Genomic DNA, 15,001 nt, shown 5'->3' on the forward strand with positions numbered 1-15,001 from the left:
CACACAGGAGAGAAAGGGCCAAATCTATTAGAACACCCAAATACATAGAAAACACTGACGGTGAGTTGATCACAGACGAAATCAAAATATGTGAAAGATGGAAAGATTATTATTCTACATTACTGAACGAAGAATTTCCAAGAACAATTCATGTGTCAGAGAAACCAGTGCTGGGGCCAGTTGAGGAAATCACTCCGACAGAAGTTAAAGTAGCCATATCACAAATGAAAAAGGGGAAAGCAGTGGGGCCAGACAATATTCCAGCCGAATTATGGAAAGAGTGTGGGGAAGTGGGACATAAATGGCTGTGCAACCTGTATAATAAAGTACTGACCGGAGAACCAATGCCAGAAAGCTTTAGGAAAAGCTATCTTCTTCCATTTTACAAAAATAAGGGAGACTCTAGGAAGTGCGACAATTATAGAGGGATAAAGCTTATGTCTCACACCATGAAAATATATGAGAGGATTATAAACACACGAATTAGGAATATTGTAAAAATACACGACGATCAATGCGGCTTTGTATCGGGGAAATCAACAATAGATGCTATTCAAACAGTCAGAATCATAGTTGAAAAATATCGAGATGCAAAAAAAGATTTACACATGGTATTTATAGACTTGGAAAAAGCATTTGACAGGGTACCCCGAAGCCTGATATGGGCGGCATTGAGATCTCATAACGTACCAGAAGGATATGTGCTCTCCATACAAGATATGTATACAGACGTAGAAACACAAGTAAGATGCACATCAGGGATGTCACCAACATTTCCAATTAAAGTGGGGGTACACCAAGGATCTGTCCTCAGCCCATTGCTATTCATAATGGTCATGAATTACCTAACGAGTCAAGAAATGAACAGTATTCTCAAGACTATGCTTTTTGCAGATGATGTAGTACTGATAGAAGAAAATCATTGTGATCTACAAAATAGCCTGGAAAGGTGGAGAAAGATCTTGGAGGATAATGGACTAAAAATTAGCAGGAAAAAGACGGAATATTTGTATTTACCATTTGAAGACCCAAATGCTGTAACTCCTTCGATGCAATTGGATGGAGTAACATTAGCCAACTGTGACTCATTTAAGTATCTGGGCTCACTCATCCACAGAGACGGAGGATGTGCAGCGGATGTCAACCATAGGATAGGAGTGGGATGGATGAAATTTAGATCCGTAACAGGAATTTTGTGCGACACGAAAATGCCAATAAAACTTAAAGGAAAGACATACCAGACTATTGTTAGACCCGCGATAATGTATGGCTCCGAATGCTGGACTATGTACAACTCCTACTCTAGGCAACTCGAATCAGCAGAAATGCGAATGCTTAGATGGACGGCAGGAGTATCATTAAAAGATAAAATTAAAAGCTCACGCATTCGTGGTAGCCTGGGTGTCACTGACATAAACAGTAAGCTAGAGGAACGACAGTTAAGATGGTATGGGCACATAAGACGGAGACCACCAGACCACACAGTGAAGCAGGCAATGTCTATAGAGCTTCAAAGACAGTCATCCAGAGGTAGACCAAAGAACTCCTGGATGACCCAATGCTCCAAAATTCTACAAAGAAACGGCCTAGATGAAAGCGACACTCAGAACCGAAGAAGCTATAACCTGAGAACGAGAAGAGCCGACCCCAACAGCCTACCTAGGCAATGAGTTGGGATAGTGCTAGGAAGAAGAAGAAGAGTTTGGCCAAAATAGTACCTACCTAGTATTTGCATAGAGTAAATGGTAAAAAATCTAGCCACTCGTATCAGGAATACCAACAAATGAAAATGTCAACAACTGAAATCATTTCAGCCGTCATCCCATTCAACGAAAGTGAATTTTAAATTTACGAAATTAAAAATACAAATGCTAAAATTAAAAATATCCCAAATGCAGTCAGATTCCTTTTATAGTAATTAAGGTAAATAAGAAGGTTTTATTTAAAAATATTTCGTATAATCCTTGTCCAGCGATTCCGAATATTTACCCATTAAGATAGTGAAGGTATTTTTATTTTATTTTTGTGTTACAAATAAATTACCACAACTATTTTAAATGTGCCATTTTCTATTTGCCGCCAAAACGACATGATCATCTTTATTCGTGAATTCGGCGGCGTTGATGTCACGCCGGACAACTTCGATGACAGCCGTCTTACCAGACATTGGGGTTTTCTATGTCATAATTCGGAACCGTTTCGTAATGTGCACTTTTAGATCGTTTTTAAAATCAATAATTATGATTGAAAATATTAAAATTATACATTTTTAGTACGATAATCAGAATCAGAAATATAAAATTAAGAAATAAATTCTTCACTTATATTTAACGGTATTTACAGTTTGTTAAAATCCCTACATGTCGAATACGGGGGCATATATTTTTTATATGTATAAAATAATTGCTATCATTTTGCAAGTTTTTGAACCTTACTTTTAAATACATTTTTTTTAAAATATTTTCTTTTAAATATGTTATCACTTAGTTTTATATTTATTTTTATATCTATTATGGTTGATTGTTTTTCTCTTTGTGTTTTATCATTTGTTTCTACAAAATATTATTTTCTTAGTTCTTACATTATAAACTAATCTTAATCATGTACGACTACTATAATACGAGTACGATCATAGTATGATGGTAGAGAAAATCATAAAAAAATTGTAATTTATAAATAAAAATAAAGAATGCGAAAGAAAATAAAGAATGGACGGGTTGTTCATAGAATTTAAACAATTCATCAAAAGCTCTGCTTCACAAAACTGAAATAATAACAGAACTTGAATAGAACCTTCACAGTACTTGAAAATCAACTTTGTGAATTGCTGAATTGTCAAAATTCTGTCAAAGAACCCGTCCTAAGCCTTAGATGTGCTTTTAAAATGACTTCCTTCTTTCATTTGTTTACTCTTTCATTAGCGACAACATCCTCCATCCTCGTAATATCCTGAATACTTCGGTTTGTGGACCCCTGCAACAAAATATTAGACGCTAACGACCTTAGAATCTGATTGGCCATAAAAGTTGACCTCGCAAGGTCGGCGACCAGGCAATAACACAACATCACTAACACAAGGCAACACCAGGTAACATCAGGTAACACCGGGCAGGTGTATCCTCTGATATCTCCCAGCAACCCTCCTCGTGGAATGCCATTATATCGTACCATTAGGTCTGGCCAGTTTCAAAATTGATCGCCAATATTCGTGATTTTCTTTTCTTTTTACTATGTTCAATTCATGGGTTTATTTTTGGCTTCCACCTGCCGATTTTATCGAAGTAAAAACGCGATAATAATAATTTGATTTTTTAATGTATAATGCGATGCAATTTATGCGTGACTACCTTATCAAGAATACTGATTTCGGTTGTGACTATTATAATAATATTTGGAGAATTTTTATAGGGCCGTTTTTGTGCAAAATCACCTCAAGGGCGCTTATTATATTAGGGCGGCAAGTCTTCGGTTCAATGAACTCTAGAACTTTTGCTTTGAATTAAGAGGAAGCTACACGCCAAAAATGTGTATATTCTTGGTATACCTTACCTTACATTGTAGGTAATAGGCATTAAAATCGCTTGACAAACGGAGTCTAGAAACGTTCGATTTTAGGCACAAAACTGGTTTTTATTTATTTTGTAAATCATTTTATAAGAAACCAAAAAAGTTAATCAAGTGCAAGTCTCACAGATAATCTTAGCTATAATACTTAACTGTATTTTTTTTAATTGTTTCCTTTGAGCGTTCATACATTTCTAATGAAAAAAAAATTTGTAGCTTACATTTATATTTTTTTATTAAGTAAATTATTATTTTTATTTGTATTCTACTCAAGCGAAACGATAGGAAAACCTATAATTTATCTAAAGCATATTTTTTGTATTCTCAATGTACACCAATTCGTTATAAAGATTAACGAAAATAGTGATTTAGCATTAAGCTTCGCCTTAAAGTATCATCATTTTAAAAATGGTATTATTTTGTAGAATTTAGAAAAGCGATAAATCTATAAATGCTTTTTCAAAATTGGAACTGATTTATCGAGAATTGAGACCATACATGATTGTTTACGGGTTTGCGCTAGGTATGAATAATAAAACTCAAAACATAAATCTGTCAAATGAAACTAAATACCCGGGGCACAGAAATGTCATAGGGTAATTTGTGTTATGTCAGAACTGAGCTAACGTCACAATCATAAATAATAAACATCAAAACGTTAACCTGCCGACCAGAACGAAATATCAGGAGCACATAAAAAATATTTTTATTATTATAAACATTTATTGCTCAGTGACAAACAAACATCACTAGGAAACAATTTATATTTCAAAAAAATATATATTTATTATTTTTATTTCCTGTGTTTTTCACAGGTTTGCGCTAGTTAATTATAATTGACAAATAAATTAATAAAATTCAGCATTCAGCTTTTTCCATGCGTTACGTTCTGAACTTTTAAAATACATGTTTTCTTTTTAAAATTTTAAATGAATACAAGCTGTTGCATGTTTGTTAGTGGCTTGATTTAATAGTCTGGTTATCTTTGAAAGAATCTTTATAAAGCAGACTTATCTCACCAATCTCTATTATATTCAAATAAAGTCGCTTTCCGCGCCTATCTATCTGTCTTTCCGCTTAGTTCTTCTAAACTACGCAACGGATTTTGATAGTGTTTTCACTATCATTTAGAGAATTTCTTTCAGAAGGTTTATATGTATATATTTATATGTATAATACATGAAATAAGTCGAGCAAGACCGGGTACACGTCAGCAAGTTCTAAAATATAATCATGAACTCGTTTTAAATGATTACCTATGCATTTTTCAATTAGTTTACAATCTGACATGATCCACTTAAATATCAAAATGATACGCTATTGAACTATGCACGAATGAAAGGATATTTAATTTGTTGTTTTTTAATATTTATTTTTGTAGATTCTTAATAATAAATAATATTTGGCTGATTTATATAGCGCCGTTTTTGCGCAAAATCACCTCAAGGGCGCTTTACAAATATACAATATCTACACTTTTAAAATGATCTACTAACTTCTTATCAGTTTTGCTTGCTTCTTACCTAAATTTTGTTTATACCTGATGTTAGGCATACATTTTGAGAGTTCTTGTATCTTTCAATGCGGTAATAATGATCCTTTATCTCGTATATTGTCAAGATTCACAAGAGAGCTTTTTTCTACAGCGCGAGACAAACACAATGATTTTGTAAAAAGCTTCGGGCTTCGGATGCTGTGGACTTATTCAAGGAAAACTCTAAAAACACCTGGTGCGGTCCCGCCCTCACAAAACGCAATTAAATTTAACATTCCTCACAAAAAGGGACACTTGAAATACTTGATTTTAAAATGTTCTGTACAAATGATCTCTATATTTTTACTCAGTGGTTATAAGTTGTTGATTGTGCTCACGCAGTAGGGACGGATTGCGTAGAAAATAAATAGAAAAATCACACATTTTTCGTCTCTATCAATGACCCGAACTTGCCTGCGTGAAAGAGATCGAAGTATGGTTTGTATAGCGCTGTTTTTGTCTAATATACGAGCGCGTTCGGGCAGAACGGTAGGTGGCGTTAGCTTTCAAGCTCCAGCGGGCATGCGCAGTCGAGTGCAGATGTTTCGCGGAGAAGTTTGTTTTCGTTTTCAAATCTGTTAGCTGCAGCATGTGCTTCGCCGGTAAATAAACACGAACCTCCGAAAATACTGACACCAGTGTATATCTTCGTAATAAAATAAATAATATATGTCATAGTAACGTCAATGTGTTTCTAACAACAGAAGAACAATTTCAAAGTGTTTAGTGAAAATCTGTGTAGATCGTAAAAAGCTGTGAAGATTTTAATTGTCACTGTGATTGTTACTTGAACATGTTTCTTTATTGTTATTAGCGGTCTTGAGGCGGTATTTCACATAAATGGCGCTGTAAAAAGAAACAATATTTTTTTTATTACGTTGAGATAGAAATGATCAATTAAAAGGAGTGTTTCTTATAAAATATCATTTCACTCTTACAACTTCGTTGACTCTCTTTCAAGAGACAAGTGAGAGACAATGTTTTTCAGTAAAGATAGTAATTATTCAATTTTGTCTCGGTCGTAAATTCAATCGATCATCGATATATTTTTTATTTGTTTTTACAAATTCAATTAATTTTACAGAAGCTCAATGATTTTTCATCACACTTACTGGTGTTTAAATTTGGCATTTTTGTAGAAAATCAACCGGAAGTGGAAATGGGGAGGTTTTCCTCTCGCCTCACTGCGCATGCCCCGGGATGCTGCATCCTCTCCCCGCTCCTCCCGTCAATCTCTCCCCTCCACCCTCAGATCAGTTCTCTCGAGTCGCCATTGGCAACGGATGTCTGTGACGCGTCACCGCCCGTGAAATCTCATCTAGAACTACTGTATAACCGCCTGTCAAATTATTGTTTTATCTCAGATTCAAATTTGTTTGGCATTTTTGTTTGTTTGACTGTCGTCATTAGTTTGTTTTGTTTGGTTTTTGGTTCCGTGCCGTTGTTGTCCCGGTTCACAATAAGGGGTTTCCATTTGACAGGGGTAGTCTGCCTCCATTTGGGTCCTATTGTATGTCAAACAGAAATAATGGTCTTTGTAATGTGTCTGCCCCAACAGCAGTCCCCGATCTTTATTTATTATTTATCTCAACGGGGATTTCGAACTAAAGGTTAACGTTGTTAATACGCACGTCACGTATTCTGTATAAGTTTTCAATCTTTTCATAATGTTTTATTGTTCATTTCGTATATTAGATTCTGGCTCGTCAATGTATATTAGTTTCCGTCTAGCTTTTTGGCAACCGCAAATTCGTTCTAAAAATGCCGATTTAAAACCAACGATTCATTATAATACATTTAAAATATTTTGACTTACTTCATTTTGCTATTAATACTTGTCGCAAACGCAAATTATAATTTAATTAAAGCTGTTAACCGAGTCAGATTTTTGTCTGGCTGATTCGATGTTCAGATTTCATCGTTTTCTTCCTTATTTAATTTATCTGATGTAGGTATGCATGTTCTTTCATTGCAATTTCATCACATTATACATAAGATACCTCTTATTTGCTTTATGCGATAAATCCCACTGTATACATAACATGCATTCTTACCCGTCATAATCTAACCAATTAATGTTTTTATGTTGTTATCTGAACAAAGACAATCACGTTTACAAAATCTATTCAATGCCGATCATTGAACTATATTTTTTACGCTGACACGGACTTAGTACTGGCAAATTGAACTGTATAAAAAAACTATAAATAATTCCGGCTTACCACTCGAAATAGATTTCCTGTTTTTCATATAAATTGCTTTTGTAAACTCGTATACGTTTAGTTTGATGAATGGTTCGTGGTTCACACAAACACGCATAACCAACACCCCAAGGGCGACCCTTAACCATAACACTAGAATCAATCCTTATCATTTTTCAGATTTCTGGCTGATTTATTAGTCTCGCGATTGCGTGTGAGTGAATACAGTATTGAAAAAAGCTTTGAGACGGTTCCCTTAAAATATAAACTGGTAAGGTGAAATTTCTTTGTTTAGTGAAAGATTGAGACTCCAAGGAGAAAGTTGACTTAATTGTCGAGTGTTTTTAACATTTTGTGATGGTGTGATGATTCAGTAGATCTTCGCCATGTTCCAGTGCATCATCCAGCCGCGTAATGGCTGGATTCATTCACCCAGTCCAGACATGAAAGACGTCTTTCCAGGTAATGTAACAATGAAATAGTCATTACTGATTTGATCCTTATCTCTGCCTCGTGAGTTGAACAGGACTTCATTGTATTTATGAACAGGTCTTTCGAGAATATGGTTATCCTATTTATTTCGTCTGTCAAGGTGATTTAATGCATATTTGACTGTTTGTTCGTCTGAAGCAGGAAAAACTCTTAATTAGCTCTCTGGTGAGCACTGGGTTAATAGAGCTGTGTTTGCGAGCATTACCAAAATTGTTCCTAATCTGTAACTATAAACCATTAAACCAGTTTTATTTTTCTCGTTAATCAATCACAAACGGTGAACTCTGGCGCCTTGAATTGTACATAGCTTATTCTGTCAGAAATTTCTCTGTCAACGTATTAGCGGAATTTCCTGGCACACCACAGGTTAAGCACGTAACATCTTGATGTAACACTTTGAAATATCAAAAAACAAGACCACATATTTTTTCCAATTAGAAAAATCGTGGTACTAAAACAACTGAAAAATAAATAACACAATAATATCGTCTTCGACCTTTGTCCAACAAAGTTGGACAGATTAGATTATTTTATTTTTAAAATATATTTTATTCTCCTTCATTGTCTACCAACTACCAACAAACTATGTTATTTACATACATTGTATATATTTCCGTTATTTACGAAGATTGTATATTATTTTTGACCATGTCGTGTTTGTTTGTTTGTTTGTTGAATTCAATGAATAATTTCGAATGGAGGGACCAAAGGAACCGAAATCAAAGGGTCGTTATTGCTAGTCGTGATTGAAATAAAAGGGTGGTACTTGGAGTTATATGTCTGGTTGGAAAGGGTTACCAATTCACCGTCTACTTTTCCTCAATGGTACATTGATTTATGTAAATGAAACATTCACAGTTTAATGCCCGCTAAATAAACTGATGTAGCTTTAAAGATACGCTGAGGTCGTTTTAATGTATTCATGGGTTCCTCCTCAACGCCTGATATGTTAATAATTTATGGATCAATATAGCTTTCTGCTTATCGATTTATCGGCTCGTTACCTTATTACATTTATTGCCTGTCAGGCCCGAGGAAGACATGGCGCGATCAAATGAATCGGATACTTTAGTCGGGTCATGTTGAGTCGGTAAGGCTATTGGTACGGTATAACGCAAGAGTGTAATAATAATAAATACTAATTTCGGTTTTCTGTGCTGTGCGTTAGTTAGTCCTGCGTGAAATCTGCTTCAATGAACTCAAATTTTCTTTGATTTTTAAGTATCATTTTTCAGACAAGCGATGAAGTAATTACTTATAATAATTTAAAAAATTGTAACATATTTGTCAAAAAAAAATAATTCAGACTATCCCGTGATTTTTCACGGGTCTGCCCTAGTAATAATAATAATAATTTGATAATTTAAGCTCTTGTGTGTTTTTTTTAATTACCTTAAAAAGAATAAAAATTCTACTTATTTAGGTTTAATTACGAAATTATCAATAGTTATTTACATTTTTTGCACAATTAGTTATTTAAAATATCGTGGGCTGTGAAAGATTTTTGACTATTTGTTTAGCAGCTCGACGCATCTGCGGAGAAAATGGTGGAGAAAATAATAATAATAAGTTAGGTCTTAACGGAGTTCTGATACCAAACCTGATGTACGGCAATGAGACATTGGACTGTGATGTGCTGTACCTAGACATAAGATTCCTGTGTTGTACGATGGCTAAATCGTGTAGATTACTAATACTACTCTACATTACTAATGTAGAGATCCGATGGAAGTGTAATGAACGAATCAAAAAAAGGAGCGCTTAGATAATTTGGACTTGTATGTATGTAACGCGAATGGAAGTAATCGGGAACGCCCCTTGAAGAAGTGGCAAAATCAAATGAATCAAATAGTCGGTATAACAGAAGAGTATGAGATGATTTTTTTCTGAATGGGATTGAAGCAAGGATCGAATAGTCGAGAGTCGGGATGAGAAGAGTATGGATGAGCTGAAGCTGTTTGAATGGCAGTGAACCAAGGATGAAATATTCATCGGAGTCGGTATAAGAAGAGTAGGGATGAGGTGATGCTGTGTGAATGAGAATGAAGCAAGGATCAAATAGTGAAGAGTCTTTAAAAGAAGAGTATGGATGAGGTGATGCTGTGTGAATGAGAATGAAGCAAGGATCATATAGTCAAGAGTCAGTATAAGAAGAGTGTGAATGAGGTGATTCTGTATTAATGGGATTGAAGAAGGAATCTCCCATCCATCCGTCCAGAACTAGTAGGACTATAACATCCCCGATTCGAGGAATACTGCGAGGCTCTAGGAAGTCAGATATAGAATATGAAGGTTAGGAAGTACCGGGCTTTTGAAATCTAAAAATATCTACCACTTTGATGGGTACCAGTTAGTTTGTTTTATGTCTCGATGAAAGGCGCACCGAGAATGTTGACTTGCTGTTGGCTCAGTGAACCTACCATTGACCCACCGCCTGCCTTATTTGGCCGAGCTATGCCATAAGCAGGCGGAACGGACAGCCATCACATTTTTATGGCCATGTCTGTTGCCTGTAATTGGTGGTCTTATGGCGTGTTTTGATTCGGCGTCTACGTACGCTCCAACGTTTCTTCCGCATTGCTCCGCCCGCTCTTTGGCACTCTGTTCCAAGCCCAAACCTGCCTAGTGCCCGATCACCGGGGTGAATTAAACGGCCGTTCTGATTCTGACGAGATAATGTTGTTTCGTGTACAAATGCTAACTGTGATTAGACCTTCTATACGGGGACTTGCTGCAATCAGTGGTTATCTGCCGCGGGTCATTCCGTACTATTTATCTCTCCGCATTCACCGGAAGCAGGTACAAGCGACATGCATAATTCAGCAGTCCTTGAATTCTCGTCCTGTCAAGATACAACATGTCCTGTTTTGTATTTTTGATTCACTCGGCCAAATCACTTGTCTCATTATATTATTTGATTCATTTTTCAAGGACATACTCGTGTTATATTATTTGCGTTTGTCGCGAATTTTAATATGACCGAGTGCGTTTTTCTTTTATGGATCTGCTCCGTTGTGACCTTTCTTTCTGTTCACATTATTCGTTTATGAGAAATAGTGAGAGGTTTTAACTGAGCTATCAGCGGTGTGAAAGCATACATTAGAATAAAGAACACGAGAAATACTATTATGTAATACCAAATGATCCAAAAGTCTGGGAGTCCTAAATTTCAAATATACAAGATATTCATTGTCTTTACGAAATTTCATTTCGATCAAATGTAATGGCAAAAAGGGACGTCAGGCAGAGACAGAACGCGTCCTAAATAAGCTAGTACCAAAATGTACTAAATCTGTGGTGACATCGGTTCCTATTTAAATATAAACGGAAGACTTTTCTAGTGTGTATTATCTATTCAGTGTAGCCTAGGTCACGCTTCGTTTCCCATCTATTCCATTATCGCTTTTGCAAATGATTATGGAATCTGAAATTACATCCGCTGAGAGCCGAGTTTGACGAGAGTTGCACACGTGCAAAATTAATCATACCTATTTCACATTAGTACCCACATAGAAACTAGAGACCCCTCAGAAATGCTTACTGTAGTTGTGTTTGTAGAGGTATCTTAGAGCTTACTTTTTATTTGTATTTGGTGAGATTATAATCACATTAAATTTGATGTGGCTAGTTTTCTGTGCCCGATAGATTTGCCTCATTAAACTCAAATTCCTCAAGTTTGAGGCGTACATTGAATCGTGCTATTTTTTTAATAATAATTTATGCCTTCAACTGAACTGAGTATTATTTTATAGCTATAATAACTTGCATTCGATTGATTCTAACGCGGATAGAGATAATTTCACACTCCATTGGTTTTTTATGGTTGTCAAAACTGTATTCGGAAGAAGTTTCTGTGGTCATTCAGCATTGCACAATGGAGTACCGTTTCGGATAGTCGAAAATTGTTCTATTCTGTAGCATTTTCAATTAAACTCTATTTTGCTGGCTTTAGAAAAAGATCGGATAGTATCAAAATAAGATGTCTCTACTTGAGTGAGCTTGGCCCGTGGTTGCTACTGACTTCATGTTATACGACTTAGAACAAAAGGATCTGCAACAAATTTCTTCAGATAATTCGCGGATTGCTAAAAATATCGTCAATTATCAATAAAGTTCACTTTCATGTTCCCCAACTTGAAAGTAATAACATCATTAAACTATTTTATCTCCAGGCCTGCATGACTGCCAATGGTCAATATGCAGGTAGGAAGAGCAATCCTGTTATTAAATTGAATCTCTTCGGATACCGACATAATTACCACCAGAGATGTAACATTTCAACAACAAATGCTACTACTGTTAAAAAATTACAAATTATTTTCACTATGTATATGTGTAGTGTTCCACGAAGATTCTACAAACATAATTTATTTGAAATTTAGTGTAATTTTCTGAATACTTCTTTTTAAAAGTAATTTTCACGGCCATCTCGAAAATCTTAACTTTAGAGGTGGCCAAAAAAAGTTTTTCAAATTCATAGATTTTATTATATCCATAAAATCTACACTAGCGACTGCAAAGTTAAGGTTATCAAGCGGTACGTTAGACGTAATGGTATTGCTTCTTACCCCTAGGTCAAACAAAATAATTAATTGATTTCTATCAGGACCACATTACTGCGAGTTTCTGACTAATCCGCTTCTTACCCCATAAGTCAAACAGCATAATTAATAAAGTCCTTAAAGTTGCATGATCATTAGTGATCCGGCTCGACGGACCAAATAACCGAGTTTCTTTAGATTAGTCTTGCATCCAGTGCATCCCTGACTGTCCATCAATCAGCCAAGTGACAATGGGATGTATTAGGCAGTCCACGCCGCTGACGGTCGTGGCGGAAGGACTGAGCTCTGGCGGAATGGGCACTTCCGGCCGTATCGCCGATGGGGAATAATAACACTAATAACCCACCACTCCACCAATACCAATACAGCCAGCTTGCTTCCAACGCCGAGTCATCGTCCCCCAAGGATAGTTGATATCCTTCTCCGGACACAAGGCATACCGCTGATAACTCCGTTGACCCCTCTCCATCTTTCTCACAAACGACACTTGTAACAGAATGGGTGTTAATATTGGAGCCTTCAGCAGTAGGACTCTACAACTAACAATAGTTGCATATACAAATATGCAACAAAATGAGAGGTTGCAACGAAGTAATCCTTGGCAGTAATCTACTTTGACTACTGTACAGTTTAAAGATCTATTTTAATATTATGTGAAGACGATTTGGCGAACTGATTTAGGTGGTCTTTTCAGATGAGCTGATTGAATCGGTAATAATTATTGACGCGTGCAAGAGAACTCCGCTGCAAGAAAATATAGTAGGTACCTAAATATTTTTTTGTATTTTTTGAAAGTTGGAGTAAATCTAAAGATCCTACAGTATCGCCCTGATGAACAGATGTGGATAGCCTAGCATTAACGAGCCTTCCTATTCTTCTTTCTCCCGTCCCTTCAGTCCCACAATTCCCAAATTAGCTATACTTGGTTCATTAAAAAGCTCACTTATCTATACACTTTACCCACAACAGTTTCCTTAGAACCATTTCCATTTACTCTACCCGTTTCCCTATGGACCCAAACAGACATTATGCAAAACTGAACTTGTGAACAGAAGACAAACCTGCTGCAGGATTCTAATAAATTGTACCCGCACGAGTGCCACTAAAGCGTTCCTTCCTTTGCCTATCAACCGCACCATGTCTGCTGTGACACGTGATAATAGTCAAAAGATAATAAATTCAACTCACATTTCCTGTTTTTAATTCAATGCGTCTAATCTCCATGTTTCCTCCTTGCCTCTTGGGACTTGAGACAATCTTTTCTGATAAAATCCAGTTTAATTCAACACAAGTCCACAGGGCTTTTTGTTTATCTTCATCATGAATATTTAATTTATGACCCAACATTTTAAGATTTCAAATGCACACATTAAAATACTTTATAATATGCACCTATTATTTTATTTGATGTAGTAATTTAGAAATTGTAACACTCTTAAGAAAGATACAATCTATGATTGTCGTTCAACTGAGAACTCTATTGCAACCTGCCCATTCAGATAAGTGCGTCGTTTATGAGAAAGAAGGAAAGGTTGCAACTGAGCTATCAGTGGTATGCCTTCGTGAAGGTGTTGCGTGATGTCTTTATCAATTAATTAACTGAAATGTTTTATTGTAGCAATTAAATCGCTGGCTCCCACTGCTGTGAGATGAAACTTTCATAATATTCTGGAAATGTCTTCATTTTTTGTGTAAGTCAGAAGACATAAGGCTTTGCTTTCTATTATTCGCCTATCTATTTGGATATATCTTTCACATTACCACATCAGTTTTCTGCCGTCAAAATCTCAGAGCAATTGTATTTTTTCGTATCTCATCTGGAGTTGGGTTTGATTTTTTGCTCGACAGAACTGAGAAATCGCTTCACACATCAAACGCGCCTTTTGTTCGTCTCACGTCCCGTTGGCTTTGTTTTTGGCACAGTGTGAAATAGAATTCATATTCATTATCTCTGCATTGTTCTTGTAGTCGATATTTTGATTATCAACTCGACGTTTTGAACCATTCGCCAACAGGGCAACAGCAGCACAATTTTTTTTAAATCTTATTAAATTTTGAACGAATAATACATATTGATGGAAGTAATATCATCAGTAAGTGTACAGTTCGCATACCGATCATTCCAGTGGGTAGGGATAGATTGCCAATATCTTTAGCGCACTACCCATTTTTGTGAGTACAAGCCGCCATTGCTTGTTACCCAGTTTGGGAAATTCCATTATTCATCTTCGCAGGTTTTTTTTTGCCGCACTAGAGTTCTTATTTCTAATGGTCAGTGGGACTATGGCATCCCTAATAAGGGTATGTTGTGTGGCCGAAGGAAGTAGAAAGGAGACATGAGAGAGGAAGGTGATATTCCTGGCTGTTCACGTCTGGTTATCAAAGACCGCTACACCCATTTTAAGCAATTTTTCGGTTCTGAATGGTGGTATTTACCAAGGCGATAAAAAGTGGATCTACCACTATCGAAAGGATTTTTCTGTAGTTGTACTGAATGTGAGTTTCTCACAAGAGTCCCTACTGCTCACAACCGCGTGGAAACAGTAGGACTACGACATCCCTAATAATTGGGTTTGTTACATCCAAAGATATTAGAAGAACGAGATATGCTATGCTATGCCGGACCGTAGGCGGAGTACTACCTAATT

At 36.1% G+C, this 15,001-nt stretch overlaps 1 protein-coding gene across 3 annotated transcripts in view; it reads left to right on the forward strand.

Annotated features, from left to right (window-relative positions):
• LOC149415555 (SLIT-ROBO Rho GTPase-activating protein 1-like) overlaps positions 1–15,001 on the forward strand; it is a 361,047-nt gene that overhangs the window by 158,587 nt on the left and 187,459 nt on the right. Inside the window, exons 1-2 of one of the 3 annotated variants that reach the window (XM_089642735.1) lie at positions 5,645–5,700; positions 7,480–7,761. The exons of 1 other annotated variant lie outside the window; for it this stretch is intronic. In XM_089642735.1, the coding sequence (XP_089498861.1) occupies positions 7,686–7,761 (76 nt within the window). In that variant the 5' untranslated portion in view covers positions 5,645–5,700; positions 7,480–7,685. Of the gene's footprint in view, positions 1–5,644; positions 5,701–6,363; positions 6,428–7,479; positions 7,762–15,001 lie in introns of those variants that run through there. One more of the 3 variants, XM_089642734.1, reaches the window with a different exon arrangement.

The sequence above is a fragment of the Hesperophylax consimilis genome, chromosome 18 (assembly GCF_061612785.1).
Source record: "Hesperophylax consimilis isolate HC1 chromosome 18, BYU_Hcon_1.0, whole genome shotgun sequence".
NCBI lineage: Eukaryota > Metazoa > Arthropoda > Insecta > Trichoptera > Limnephilidae > Hesperophylax > Hesperophylax consimilis.